General features: G+C 26.5%; 1 protein-coding gene and 1 long non-coding RNA gene across 2 annotated transcripts in view; both read right to left on the bottom strand.

The window, feature by feature from the left end:
- Positions 1–258: 258 nt before the first annotated feature.
- LOC147814576 (uncharacterized) lies at positions 259–5,097 on the bottom strand. The gene is made up of 4 exons (XR_015430699.1): positions 5,027–5,097; positions 3,566–3,613; positions 2,460–2,528; positions 259–603 (listed from the first exon to the last, which is right to left on the bottom strand). It is a non-coding gene; the product is annotated as an uncharacterized LOC147814576 (long non-coding RNA).
- A 413-nt stretch (positions 5,098–5,510) lies between these two features.
- The window catches only part of LOC147814574 (uncharacterized), a 45,513-nt gene continuing 34,972 nt past the window's right edge, over positions 5,511–16,051 (bottom strand). Inside the window, exons 9-16 of the mRNA XM_087156489.1 lie at positions 8,970–9,047; positions 8,483–8,551; positions 7,986–8,054; positions 7,487–7,555; positions 6,998–7,066; positions 6,504–6,572; positions 6,013–6,081; positions 5,511–5,588 (exon numbers count right to left, since the gene is read on the bottom strand). Of these exons, the coding sequence (XP_087012615.1) occupies positions 5,511–5,588; positions 6,013–6,081; positions 6,504–6,572; positions 6,998–7,066; positions 7,487–7,555; positions 7,986–8,054; positions 8,483–8,551; positions 8,970–9,047 (570 nt within the window). The remainder of the gene's footprint in view (positions 5,589–6,012; positions 6,082–6,503; positions 6,573–6,997; positions 7,067–7,486; positions 7,556–7,985; positions 8,055–8,482; positions 8,552–8,969; positions 9,048–16,051) is intronic.

Below are 16,051 nucleotides of genomic sequence, written 5' to 3'. Positions count from 1 at the left end.
ATGGTGATGTTTGTATTCTTAAATTGATAACTATAATTATACAGAGTATCTTAAATGAAAATCTAAACACGCCATTTTTAGAGAGTTGTAGATTTGTTACGTTTGCCAATTTTTTAGTATTTCAAATAAAATTTATAATGATTTTTAACAAAAATCTGAATCTAAGTGAGACAAAAAAGAAAAAAAAAGTATGACACAAGCAAGGCAAGCAATAAAATACAAAAAATTTTATTAAAATTAATTTCAAAACTCCTTCAAATTGACATATAATTTTCGTCGTTTTCATCTCACTCTAATTGTGATTAAATTGAACATTGAATAGGATGAGCATGAAAAATATTAAAAGTGAAATAATGAAGTCATTTTAATTATAATAATAACATATAATCATTTACAAATAAACTGCATAGTGTATAATTCAGTGACATGTTCACTAAAGATCTTGTCCACGAAATTAAAAAACATAATAGTGTTTTTACTGAATCCAAAGATCGAAATTTCTTTTTCTATCTTAATCCTTCTTTTTCCATTTTTTTGTCTATGATGTAAGTATGATCTCGATCAGACAGTTACTGATCTCGCATAAAAGATCTCAATCAAAATCTGAAAATAAACAAATAAAAAATTAGAAATGAAAATTAAATACAACTTGTCACCTCAACATTTAGAGAGGTTTATTTCAGCAATTAGAGAGGTTTTAGGAACAAGTTTTAATTTATTTGCGCAATAAATAATGTAGAAAAATATTTAAATCTTGCGTGATCAACAATATTTTATACACATAAGTTTTGTAAAAAAGAATTTCAGAAACTTATCTGGCACAAAGTTTCTGAACAGAAACCTTTTCCCACCCTTTAACTTTCAATTGGAGGACCATCTCATAAATCGAGATACTGTTTTGGTATGAACGCCATTCCCAGATTGGAATAGATGCTCATAAATTAAATTATTTCGAAAAGTCCTTTAAATTATTTTCGAAAATTAATGCGAATTAATAAAAGTAATTTTTGTAATTAAATAGTAATTTTTGTCTTGAGCGAAAAATTCGCGCTGACAGATAAGAAATTTTTCCTTGTTAAAAAACTCAGAAAAAGATACTGAGAACGCCGTGCATCAAACAAGATTTAAACAGAACATGGTTTGAACAGTACAAATAAAAAAGAGGAAGAAAATTATACAGCTTTTAATGTGTTATTCAGATTTTCGAGTATTAATATGTAATTCACTAGCATTACGATATTTAAAGTTAAGAGTATCAGTCCCAAAAATGTAATTCATTTGAATAAAAATGCCTTTTTTCCCGCCCAATTTTGATTTCAGGAATTCGGTTAGATGACAGGTCAACTTTTTGGACCCCTTAACATTAATATTACACGGTCGTTAAGAGGTCGTACTTTAAGTTTTAGTTCTCAAGCACCATTCGACTAACTTTTTTCAAATTTTCGACTTTGTCATAAAAGAGTTCAAAAAGTTTTTGACGTAATTTTTTCAGTACAATTGTCTTTGGTTGAACAAGTTTGACGTTCGTGTGGAAAATATTTGAAAATCATATTGCTAATTCTAGAGAGATGGTGAAATAAGCAAAAAGATAAGTTAACAATCAGTCTCCTAGCCAAACTAGTGAGAAGACCATATATTTTCAAATTGCTGAACTCCCCCCCCCCCTCTTATATATTTTTGTAGGTTCTAAAATCCAAAGATTTTAACAAAAAAGAAGCCTATTGATTAAGATAAAGTGCTTTTTTGTGTTACATTTCATTTTCTTCACCAAATTATTCACGAAATTTAATTCGAGTAACCAATGTGAATCTTTTAATCCATTTACATTGTTTTTCGCGAAAATTCAATCACTGGAACAAGGGTTTTCTGGGTGTCCTGTTACTAATTTTACGAATTGTACATAGAATAAGGGAGCAAAGCAGTAATTTATTTAAAGCTTTGATGAAAACATTTTGCTGTCTTCGTACTTGACATTATACACACTTAATTACGCAGAAATCTGTACCTGTGAGCTGTTCAGCAACACGTTTGGCGCAAGAGGAATATGCTTGCACAATTGGCACCCAACCATTCACCTGTTTGACTAAATTTAAGACTTAAGAGAAAATATTTTGCAGCATTATTTATGTTTCATAAATTTTTAAATTTTTATTTTAAAAATGGTGTATTGTCACTTAAGACTCACTACCATACTTTTTTTTATTGATAGATATCTCTGAATAAATTTTATTCTAAAATAGCTTTTTTTTTATTCAAATATATTCTACTCAAAATTAACTTTTTGTAATTTTTTCAGAATGCTCTTGCGTAAAATGTGTCTTAAAATTTATTTTGTTTATAATTTATCAATTAGTACTTATATGGCTCATAGTTTGACATGAAATGTCTTGATTACAAAAAATATGAAAAAAGAAAAAAAAAAGAATAGTATTAATACATGAAACATAAAACCAACTTACTCATTTTCGGCAACTTCTTTTGTGAGATTTAGTCCGCTCGGAAATAGAGATAAAATACGATGCAAAATCCTTAAAAAAAATAAAAAAATAAAAAAATTCCATTATTTATTTTCAGAATCACTCAAAGTAGAGAATTATTTTCCTTAATCTGATCATACAAAAAAAAAAATAAATAAATAAATAAAAATAACAATTGGTATACTCTTTTTTTCTTCTTTTCCTTTCTGTAAACAAGAAAATTAAAAACTTTCAATTTTTTTCAATTATTGAATTTTTATTTGTTAAAAGTAATCATAATAGTTCAAAAGGGTGATCTTAACGTAATAATCAATTAACAATAAATATTGATTTAGTAATAGTATTAGACCAAAATTTTATTTTCCTAACTATTAAGACAGAGAAATGCGGTGTTGTTTGGTGTTGTTTTTGTAGTTGATTATGTGCTTATGCTTTATAGTAAACAAAACGTATAATTGAACTAAATTCAGATAATCTAGAAAAAAAAAATAAAAATTAAGAAAAGAATATGTAAAAATTATGATTTTTTTAAAAATTGTTTTTATCATTGCTGATTTTTTTCCCTTTCTTTATGGAAAACTTCCTGATGAGTTTCTATTTAATGACAGTGAAAAAATAATTTATACATAACTAAATATTTTGTATGCATAATTATCCTTTCGATTTTACTTTATCCATTAATTTGGGAATAAAAAATACTTCTGTAATAAAATCTGAGTAATAAATTTACAAGTTCTCTTATAAAAATACTCAAGAAAAAAGTTGTTAAAGTTGTTTTTAGAAGGAAAGCATCATCTATTTCGTACTAAAGGCCTATTTATTTCGAGAACGAGTTGTGCTAATTTAGTACTAAAAGACACTTTCAAATACAAATAAATGTCTGGTCATTCTCATAAAACTAAGAAAATTTATAAACAATCCTCTTCATTGTTTGAAAACTTTAATTTATTCCCGGAACTGTCAAGTACAGGCAAAACTATTTTAAAATTAAAGTTAATATAACGAAACAAGCTAAATAACTGGGGCAATTGAATGTGTCGTTGATTTAATAAAATAATTAACTAATTGATTAAAAAATAATGTCTTACGTTTTCTTCTTCATCTGCCCGTTTTCGTTTACGTTGACGTTTACTAGCCTGAAAGAAAAACAAATGTTAAGTTGCAATTACACAAGATTTTTTTTAAAGAATAAGTAATTTTAAATATAAAGCACTTTTTTTTCCAAATATTTTCAAGGTATTATTGAAACTGGTTTTTAAAAAATAGGATCAAAAGTATATATATTTATTTAAAAAGGTATTATAATTATTTTTTGAAATTATTTCAATTTTTATGTGTAAAATATTTTAATATATTTTCAAGAAAGAAGTTTTAAATGAATTACACTAGGGAACTAATTTTTTGTACCATTTAAACAAATACTTCATCTTTACTGATTTTGGTGTGGGGTTTCCTAATTTGAAACTTGATTTGCTTTTAAACCAAAATTTTTAATGACATTTTCAGCCTACTTTTGTCGACGTGTACAAAATTGAAAACGTTACAATTAACATGGGGTAACATCAATGTTCAGCAAACTTCCGGGAGTGTTATCAGGGTAAAAACTGAATAAAAGTCCATTCCTGAAAAAGGTCATGGTATGCTGCTAGAGGCTCATCCCCTATAATTATCTGTTCAGGAGCATACGATGAAACAGTACTTATTAGAGAAACCGCCCCTAGCAGCACATGATGACATTTCCGGGCATGTGTTTGTATTATGTAATTTTAATCCTGATAATGGGCCCTAAACCTCCTAGAAATTCATATAAACCCTTGTTACATATAGCGCTTTAAAACTTGAACATTACAACAAAACATAGACTAAAAAGTAGATAAGGAAAAAAAAATGTACCGATTGCCGATTTAAAATAAGCGATGCGAAGGTATACAAGACCTGTTAAAAATATCCTCTGCAGCAGAAAAAACGAAACATTTGTTTCCTATTTTTATTAAGTTTGCTAGAGCATCTTAACAAAATTATTTATTACTTGATAGAAATCAGTATTAATTTATCAAAAACAAGAAAATCGAGTGTAAGTTGTTGTGTAAGAATGATTTTTTTAAAAGTTTCTTAATGATGGTTACAGGTAATTACCATAGCATCAATAAAATAAAACATTGATTTTGAATTTACTATGCACACACATGTATTCATATACACCTAAACATATACAATGGTGAAAAACTGCTGCATGAAATTATCTATATCTCACTTAAATCAGTTAAAAATATATCTTTTTCAATATGAGGTAAAAAAAAAAATTAATACTTGTTGAGCTAATAACAAGCATTAAATTTTTTTTATTAATCATTGATTTTTTAATATTAACTAGGAATATTTGCTAATCTACTAAACCAATTCTTCTGTCAGTAATGTTATCATTTTAAATTCAGTTCTATACAGTTATCTTTTGACAATTCTTACAAAACCAAAACCTAACTATAAAAAATTATATAATCATCTCATGCACTTACATTAAAAAATATGAAATAATTTTTTTAACTTACCGATTTAGTCGACTCTTCAGCATTTGGTTGGCTGGTCAGCTCAAATACTTCCGGTTTTTCAGCAAATTTCTAAAAAAAAAAAGTTAATACACATTATTAACATATTTATATTATTTTATGTACATATTTACATTTTATCATCAGTATTAAAGCACATTTTTTTTAAATTTGTGACTTCAATGCGTCTTTAACGCTGTGACAGATGTTCTTAAAGTATGTAATAAAGATCAAGGACTATCTTGCATGTAAAAACAAAATGGATAAGTCTTTTCTATCATTATTATTTGAAATGCATGTCTTAATTGCTGAATTGTACTTTCCAAACACAATCAGATTCTCTTTAAATTTATGTACAGTAATGTTATCATTTTAAATTCAGTTCTATACAGTTATCTTTTGACAATTCTTACAAAACCAAAACCTAACTATAAAAAATTATATAATCATCTCATGCACTTACATTAAAAAATATGAAATAATTTTTTTAACTTACCGATTTAGTCGACTCTTCAGCATTTGGTTGGCTGGTCAGCTCAAATACTTCCCGTTTTTCAGCAAATTTCTAAAAAAAAAAAGGTTAATACACATTATTAACATATTTATATTATTTTATGTACATATTTACATTTTATCATCAGTATTAAAGCACATTTTTTTTAAATTTGTGACTTCAATGCGTCTTTAACGCTGTGACAGATGTTCTTAAAGTATGTAATAAAGATCAAGGACTATCTTGCATGTAAAAACAAAATGGATAAGTCTTTTCTATCATTATTATTTGAAATGCATGTGTTAATTGCTGAATTGTACTTTCCAAACACAATCAGATTCTCTTTAAATTTATGTACAGTAATGTTATCATTTTAAATTCAGTTCTATACAGTTATCGTTTGACAATTCTTACAAAACCAAAATATAACTATAAAAAATTATATAATCATCTCATGCACTTACATCAAAAATATGAAATAATTTTTTTAACTTACCGATTTAGTCGACTCTTCAGCATTTGGTTGGCTGGTCAGCTCAAATACTTCCGGTTTTTCAGCAAATTTCTAAAAAAAAAAGTTAATACACATTATTAACATATTTATATTATTTTATGTACATATTTACATTTTATCATCAGTATTAAAGCACTTTTTTTTTAATTTGTGACTTCAATGCGTCTTTAACGCTGTGACAGATGTTCTTAAACTATGTAGTAAAGATCAAGGACTATCTTGCATGTAAAAACAAAATGGATAAGTCTTTTCTATCATTATTATTTGAAATGCATGTCTTAATTGCTGAATTGTACTTTCCAAACACAATCAGATTCTCTTTAAATTTATGTACAGTAATGTTATCATTTTAAATTCAGTTCTATACAGTTATCTTTTGACAATTCTTACAAAACCAAAACCTAACTATAAAAAATTATATAATCATCTCATGCACTTACATTAAGAAATATGAAATAATTTTTTTAACTTACCGATTTAGTCGACTCTTCAGCATTTGGTTGGCTGTTCAGCTCAAAAACTTCCGGTTTTTCAGCAAATTTCTAAAAAAAAAAAAGTTAATACACATTATTAACATATTTATATTATTTTATGTACATATTTACATTTTATCATCAGTATTAAAGCACATTTTTTTTAAATTTGTGACTTCAATGCGTCTTTAAAGCTGTGACAGATGTTCTTAAAGTATGTAATAAAGATCAAGGACTATCTTGCATGTAAAAACAAAATGGATAAGTCTTTTCTATCATTATTATTTGAAATGCATGTCTTAATTGCTGAATTGTACTTTCCAAACACAATCAGATTCTCTTTAAATTTATGTACAGTAATGTTATCATTTTAAATTCAGTTCTATACAGTTATCTTTTGACAATTCTTACAAAACCAAAACCTAACTATAAAAAATTATATAATTATCTCATGCACTTACATTAAAAAATATGAAATAATTTTTTTAACTTACCGATTTAGTCGACTCTTCAGCATTTGGTTGGCTGGTCAGCTCAAATACTTCCCGTTTTTCAGCAAATTTCTAAAAAAAAAAGTTAATGCACATTATTAACATATTTATATTATTTTATGTACATATTTACATTTTATCATCAGTATTAAAGCACTTTTTTTTAATTTATGACTTCAATGCGTCTTTAAAGCTGTGACAGATGTTCTTAAACTATGTAGTAAAGATCAAGGACTATCTTGCATGTAAAAACAAAATGGATAAGTCTTCTCTATCATTATTATTTGAAATGCATGTGTTAATTGCTGAATTGTACTTTCCAAACACAATCAGATTCTCTTTAAATTTATGTACAGTAATGTTATCATTTTAAATTCAGTTCTATACAGTTATCGTTTGACAATTCTTACAAAACCAAAATATAACTATAAAAAATTATATAATTATCTCATGCACTTACATCAAAAATATGAAATAATTTTTTTAACTTACCGATTTAGTCGACTCTTCAGCATTTGGTTGGCTGGTCAGCTCAAATACTTCCGGTTTTTCAGCAAATTTCTAAAAAAAAAAAGAAAAGTTAATACGCATTAGTAACATATTTATATTTTTTTATATACATATTTACATTTTATCATCAGTATTAAAACACTTTTTTTTTTAAATTTGTGACTTCAATGCGTCTTTAACACTGTGACAGGTGTTCTTAAAGTATGTAATAACGATCAAGGATTATCTTGCATGCAAAAACAAAATGGATAAGTCTTTCTATTATTATTATTTGAAATGCATGTCTTAATTGCTGAATTGTACTTTCCAAACATAATCAGATTCACTTAAAATTTATGCGCAGTAATGTTATCATTTTAAATTCAGTTCTATACAATTATCTTTTGACAATTCTTACAAAACCAAAATATAACTATAAAAAATTATATAATCATCTCATGCACGTACATAAAAAAAATATGAAATAATTTTTTTAACTTACCGATTTGGTCGACTGTTCAGCATTTGGTTGGCTGGTCCGCTCAAGTACTTCCAGTTTTTCAGCAAATTTCTAAAAAAAAAAAAAGTTTATACATATTATTAACATATTTATATTTTTTTTATATACATATTAACATTTTATCATCATTATTAAAACACTTTTTTTAAAAAATTTGTGACTCCAATGCGTCTTTAAAGCTGTGACAGCTGTTCTTAAAGTATGTAAAAAAGATCAAGGACTATCTTGCATGTAAAAACAAAATGGATAAGTCTTTTCTATTATTAGTATTTGAAATGCGTGTCTTGATTGCTGAATTGTACTTTCCAAACACAATCAGATTTACTTAAAATTTATGTACAGTAATGTTACCATTTTAAATTCAGTTCTATACAGATATCTTTTGACAATTCTTACAAAACCAAAACATAACTATGAAAAATTATATAATCATCTCATGCACTTACATTAAAAAATATGAAATAATTTTTTTAACTTACCGATTTGGTCGACTGTTCAGCATTTGGTCGGCTGGTCAGCTCACATACTTCCGGTTTTTCAGCAAATTTCTAAAAAAAAGAAAAGTTAATACATATTATTAACATATTTATATTTTTTTATATACATATTAACATTTTATCATCAGAATTAGAACGCATTTTTTTTAAAATTTGTGACTCCAATGCGTTTTTAATGCTGTGACTGGTATTCTTAAAGTATGTAATAAAGATCAAGGACTATCTTGCATGTAAAAACAAAATGGATAAGTCTTTTCTATTATTATTATTTAAAATACACATTTTAATTGCTGAATTGTACTTTCCAAATATAATCAGATTCATTTAAAATTTGACCAGATAAAGAATAATCGCTAAAATTTCGAAACCATGTTTAGTTCATTATTCAAAATTAAAAATTCCGTGCAAGACGTCTTAAGCACAGAGGAACTTCAACAAATGCTTAAAAAGAGAGAGAAATGATGCTCACCTTCTCATTGCTGTTTACCTCGATTTCCATGCCAACATCCATGAAATTAAAAAGCACTTCGTCCGATGGAAAATCAACCTATCAAAGAGTTAAATAAAATGTATTCTTGTTTAATAAATAGACAGCTTGTTGAACCAAAGTTTTAGGCTCTAAAGGTGCATTTTGTTTTACTTTTTTAGACTTATATTAAACTTATCAAGTTTTCAATATGAGGTACAGTTTTTTTTAATGCTTGTTGACCAATTCATTGTCAGTAATGTTATCATGTTAAAATTAGTTTAAAAACTAATCTCTTGACAATTCTTATGAAACCAAACTATAAAAAGTATACCAAAATCTCATGCCTTTTTACATTATTAAATCTGAGAGATTTTTTTTTCTTCTAAATATCTCAGCGTTTAAAAATCTTTGATTAAATATGTGTTCGGAATAATTGGAAAAATCATTAGAACTACGTTTGTACCTTCGCGCTTGGGGCTCTTTTCAATTAAATAAATAAGAGAAAATTATGTCAACAATATATTTTAAACTTACAGACTTGGTGGGCATCTCAGTATCCGTTAACTTCTTTAAAAGAGCTTCTTGTTTCGGTACTAGTTTCTAAATAAGGAAAAAATATTTATCAGATAATAATCAGCACTTTCAAAATAAAAAATAATTTAAAAAAAATGTTCATACAAAAATTAAAATATCTCACTCAATTCAAGAAATATTGAAATATTTAGAGTTGAATAAAAGATACAAATTAAGTCAATTCAATATTATTCTAAAAATATATTAATATTGAATTACTTAGAATTTGATAAACGATTTAAAAGGCTTTATGATTTTATGCTAATTAGAAACTTTTAATATTAAAACTAAAACATACCCATCCATTCGAAAAGTTTTGAAATATTTAGAACTTAATAGAAGATTTAAACCGCGTTAAAATATTATTTACGTTTCTATTAGAATTTTTACATGCTAATTCCAGAGAAAGACAGTAAGTATAACAATATTTAATTTTATTTCATAATCGCCGTCAAACAGCCGACCCACTTTTTAGGTTTACGACTACTAATGTTCCACACCGAAGACTACGAGAAGCTTCCACAGTTAGCCTCACGGCAAAGAAATTCTAACCCATTCCGTCTAACACTGAGGATATTTCATGTCAGCACTGTGGTCGGTGCAAGCTGGATGTGGAATTGGTATTGACAACCATCGATGGGATTCGAACCCGTGTCACCTCATTTGAAGGCGAACTCTCAGCCCCTCAGTAATAGTGGCTCAAGTATGACAATATTGCCAAAAATAGGGAAGAGTAAAATAATCTAATTTTATTCATTTTTAAATGAAAAGTAGAAAAATAACTAAATTTTGCTAAATAGCAGCATTGTTTTTAAAATTTATTGACTAAAGGTACCTCTCGATCATTTCGTATTCTGCACAGCTCTGAATAAAGCGGATCTTTCAAAACTTCCTATAAAAAGATAAACATTTTTATAAATATAGACCAATTAATAAAAAATAAATAAAATAGCAATTAAAAAAAAATGTTTTTTTTTTTCTTTTTTAAGAAAACTAAAAAATAATTGTATTTGTGCCAGATAAAATTTTAAAACAGTAGGAAGATTCAGTTTCCTAACTTTCAAAAATAAAAAAAGTTTCTGATTGATAGTTCATTCAATTGATCGGAAACAGGATATTAAAAGAAGTTTTTTCTCTAATGTATGTATTTTATTTAGTGATAATCATGCCGATATGTTTTCCCTGTAAGAAATTCAGGATCAAATTACGGTAAAATGTATCGATAATTAGATTACCGGTGATTTTTACAATGGCATTCATTTTTGCGGAAACAGGTTACGGAAAAAAATCTGATAATCCGTAATTACTAACAGCCATAATCATCGTAAAATAGCTGAATAACTGCAATAAAATAAATATTACAGTAAAATTTACGATACAAATGGATCTTGTGATAGAAAAATTTTACGGATGATATATCCAAAGTGCTGAAACTATAGCCATAGTTTCATCTCGAATATCTTTCAGTGTTGTTGCAGTGGCCCGTGAAGACTAAAACTTTCATTGTCACTGGACAAGTAAAGATTTGAGAATTCTAGCTAGTTGTGAAATGTTCGAAACCTTGAGTTCTTGATTTCACTTTCCGAATAGGAATATATACAATAATAACAAAACTTTCAAGCAAGACAATATATTTTAAATATTAAAATTTCGTGAAAAAAGTTTTTTGAAACAATACTTACATAATACTTGTCTGATTTCCTCATTTTCTTTTGAATTTCTGTTAGAATCTGTAAAATATGTGTTAATATTCGTATTAATAATTAATTAGGAAATAAAATAAAGTGAATAGTCAGTCTTTCAGAATATAAAATAAATAATACTTACGTAATTTTCTGTACTGTTATAAAGATCCACTTCCATGCGATTAATTTCCTAAATAAGCACATAAAAATAAAAAATAAAGTAAATTACTCAATGCTATTGTTAATTCAAGATAATAAATATATATCATTTAACGGATAAAATTTTAAGTAAATGAATTTAGTTTGTGAAACTCATACTGTTTAAAATACTATATAGAAATTTTTTTTTTATAGCCTATTAAAAATCGAAATATATTCTTAACAGGCCTCTTTACTGTCGATCAAACTCAATTGTCAAAGAGGTAGAGACGGAGAGTTAAAATTCTAAACAAAAATTCAGTAAAACAATTGTTGAAAAATTGTTAAATAATAAACACTTATATATTTTTAAATTTTTTATAAATATCTTTGCTTTGAACAATTTAAGTTAAAAGAATTTTTCAGCTGCAACAAACCGCTTTTAATCTGTTTAAACTGTGAAAAAAATTAATTTTCTAAAAATCTAAAAACCGACATTTGTATAGTTTTAAACTGCAGACTAAACATCACAAATTTTACATTTTTATTGTTTTAAAGTTTTGTGGAAAGTTCTATAAAAGTTTTGAAAATTATAAAGCGCTATTTCTTCTAATCCAATAAAGCAATCCTTTCATTTTACACCGTTTTTGAAAGGTCGAATAATAAGTACTATGTCAAGCACAAAAGAATGCCAAGAAAACAAAAATTAAAAATTTAGCCTAACTTTCAAGATGGCGTTGGTCTCTTAACCTCAACAACTGATTCAATATTTATTTTATTCCTTTGAATTAACGTTTAATTTTGAAGAAAGAGTTTAAGTTTTACACGGATATGGCTATGTCATGTTTACTGCAAAATATGGAATATTCGGAAATCTATCAAAAGCTATATATATATATATATATATATATATATATATATATATATATATATATATATATATATATATATATATATATATATATATATATATATATATATATATATATATATATATATATATATATATATCTTTCAAAACACTAGAAGTTTCTTCCAACCTACGGTTAATGTTTTCAATATAGTTATAATAATATAGTAAACAACAAGTATCTCCAGTTCTTGACTTGTTTGACTTCTGGTTAGAAAGTTAGCAGCTGCTTACTACAGCTTATTCTGTGAAACTATAATTTCAAACAGATAGTTTTGTTTTCAATAAAAATAAATGATTTAGATGATTTCTGAACACAAATCAACTTTTTTTCATAAGATAAGATCAGATTAAAAATATTAAGTATTTCTGGAGAGTTTAACATGAAAATTTTTATTAGTTATTTACGGATATACTATTAAAAAATATGCCATGGTTGCTAGATTTAGAATGAACTCGCTTTCTTTTTTGGCAGTCCTGATTTGGTCTCTTTTAACTTGTTTATTACTTCCTGTTCTTACCTTTGTCATACATTTGGGTTAGCATATTGTTCCAGATGCGAGACTAAGCTCATTTTGCCAATTATCATTTAGGTTGAAATTTTTAAAGTTGGTATAGTGGTGACAAGGTAATAAGTGTTTTAAAACGATTCTTTTCCTCAAATATTAATTCATCAAATGTTAAGCTACACAGCAAGAGACAATTCGAGTTTAAGTACTCTCTGCAAACACAAATAATAAATTAGGTAACAAGTACTATGTATGCAAGAAATACTACGCAAGAATGTCTCAAAGCACAATGATTATGTTGTGAGCCAAATGCTCTCAAAATACACCAGGTACTTTACCCGAAAGTATAGGCAGTAAAGAGCCTGCAGCTCTCCCTAGTGTAGAAAGCACCATCCATCCCCACCTCCCTTACTGGATTAATCTCTTATTAACAACAACCATATCGAATAACATAATTATATTTCAAATAGTTGATACTTACGTAAGCTTCCTGAATCTTCGAAACGTTCCGAGATGAATCCTTAAACACTTCGGATTTCTGAAAAAAGGCAACTAATTAGAAATCTTTAAAGGGTTAGTTTATGAAAAAAAAAGTCTTTTCTCATAGCATTCGATAAAAAATGTAGTTTATATAAACTAAGGAGTAGTTAAGGAGGAGAGTAATTTTTGAAAGAAAAGTTAATATCCCACGTGAACAAACTTGTTTCGTATCTCTTAGTTAATTTGCATAAAAAGTGCGAAAAAGTTAATTAATTAAATACTAATCTATTTACGTAATCTAAGAAAAGAAAAAAAAATGCAAAAGTGCTAAATATATACGTTGTAAGAATTTTCATTCCAAAATTACTGTAAAATAACCGGTAACAGTCTGTTCATCTGAATAACCATATAGTTAATGGGTAAGAACATTTTTTACCTTTGCGATTTCCAAACCGTTCGCATTTGGTACGGTTAAAAAAACGTGAGTACAGAACTATATGGTTTTGTAACCATTTGCGGATGACATAGTTTATAAACCAAAAAATTGAAAACTAAATGGACACTGTAGGTGCTGCACTATTATAGGACTACACTATTATCTAAACCAAAAAATGAAAACTAAACGGACACTGTAGGTGTTGCACTATTATATATAATGAGGAAAGAGTAGGAATAATAAAACCAAATATAATAGTGCTTAATAGAATAATAAAAATAATATTTGATAGAGCCAGATTAATAATAATTCGTAATAATAATAATAAGTAGTAATAATAATACCTTATAATAATTAATAACTAATAATAACAACAAAAATAATAATTAATAATAACAATAAAGTGCTATTATCTAAAATTTCACGAGTAAAATGCTTACACAATCGATTTCAGGAGATGAATCATTCAATGTAGATGTTGAACTCGACTGATGAAATAAATAGAAAAAAAAATATCTCTCGTTAAAAACATTATCAAAAAATGAACTGAAATGTTATTCATATAAAATAATATAATTTGACTTCGCAAATATATTTTTCAAGAAAAACTTTAAAATTAAAATTATTTTTCATTTATTTTAAATCATATTTAATTTTATGAGAGAATAATACTCGCAAATTTGTTTACTGGAGATGCATCTTTTAAATAATAAATACACTCATTTATGCTCCTATTGATTCTCTCATTTATACTCATGTAAATTCACTTTAAAAGAAAAAAAATTAAAAATAAAATAAAAAGGAAAAAAATTTAAAAAAATTAAATAGCAATTTTAAGATTTTTCTCTAGAAAAGGGTTAGAATTAATAAATAATTCCTTAAACTTCATATTCCCCAAGAAATATATTTGAAAATTTCGAAAGATCTTCATCTTCTCCTTATTTCTGGACACTGAATAAGGTTTTAACAAATTAAAACCAGTTTGATTGCCCGATGAAATTTCATAATAATTTCTGAGATTCGTGTAACACATTCCAATCAATATTCACTGGCAATCAAACAGGATTTGATGTTTCAAATATCGCATTCTAGTGCATTATCGATTCGTCAGATTTTTAAAACATTGAATAAATTTCGACTTCCTTCTCATCAATGACTCCAAATATATAATATAAAGACAATAAAAAAACCCATCTCGGATATAAAAAATAAAATAAAAAGGAAGAAGTTCGATTAATTTAGCTTAAACAAATTTTCATTATTTATGTAAAATCACATAAAATGTTTCTTGAAGGATAACACTTGTAATGAGGAACTTTTTAATGTGTTTAGAAGGGGAAAAAAAGTGTTATAAGTTGAAGACAACTTACCTGTTGAGAACTGGAAATCTCTAGTTTGATTCCTAAAGTGGTCCCATCATTAGTAACGTCCTATAAAAAAGATTACCAATATTTATTAAGTTGTAAAATAAATGACTCTCTGAATCATAGGTTTATAATTTATATTAGTGTTTACCTCTCATAAAACTTTGTCCCGATATTCAAGTCTTAAAAAGCCTTGAAATTCATGCAACATTATTTTTAAAGATGAGAAACGAGAACTAATATTTGTTTACAAAAACTGAATATCGTTTTTATTAATGAAAGAGAAGAAGAAAAAAAACAATGTAATGATCAGCTCTTCATATATATTTTACATACATGACTTTTATCTCTTTTAGTCTTTCACATCTTTTTAAAAATTTTCCTTTAATTTTAAATTTGTTTCATTGCTAGAGATTAATTTTCTTCTATGAAACAAATGAACCTTAGTTAAAAAGACAATCCTCACAAGCGGAGTTTTAATAACATCCACATGAATACTTCTTGTGTGTTTATCAGCAGCCATATTCCGCCCTCTTAGACTCAACACGAACTCTTTGATCTATCCAAGTGATTATCATATTGTTCATTAAATATTTTAACAGTTGACAGTACCTTCTGAAATTTTTTGCAGGGTCGCCCTGCATGAAATTCAATTCAAAATTTATCGTGAGGAGAAATTCTACTTGTGTTTGGCGCATTTTAACAACAACAAAAATATAATAATATTATAAAATATTAAAACTTTCCTTTTCAAGATCATTATGGGTGAAAGTTGCCTTAAGATAATTGGTTTCGAAAAAATGTTTCAGATGGTGAAATGTTTCTACATACGAATGAAAATTTCTCTTTTTTTTCATAATGTATTTTAAAAAGAGTAATTAAAATATGATTTGCTTTGATTATTCTTTCTATGTTTAAAAAATGCAAGGGTTCAAATTTTGTTTCTTCTGAAAAATTGTTTCAATTCCTATACATTTTAGTACCATA

The sequence above is a fragment of the Parasteatoda tepidariorum genome, chromosome 2 (genome assembly GCF_982258835.1).
Source record: "Parasteatoda tepidariorum strain Cologne lab strain chromosome 2, Ptep-v5.0, whole genome shotgun sequence".
In the NCBI taxonomy this organism is placed as follows: Eukaryota; Metazoa; Arthropoda; class Arachnida; order Araneae; family Theridiidae; genus Parasteatoda; species Parasteatoda tepidariorum.
This window is presented reverse-complemented; position numbering and strand designations above follow the sequence as displayed.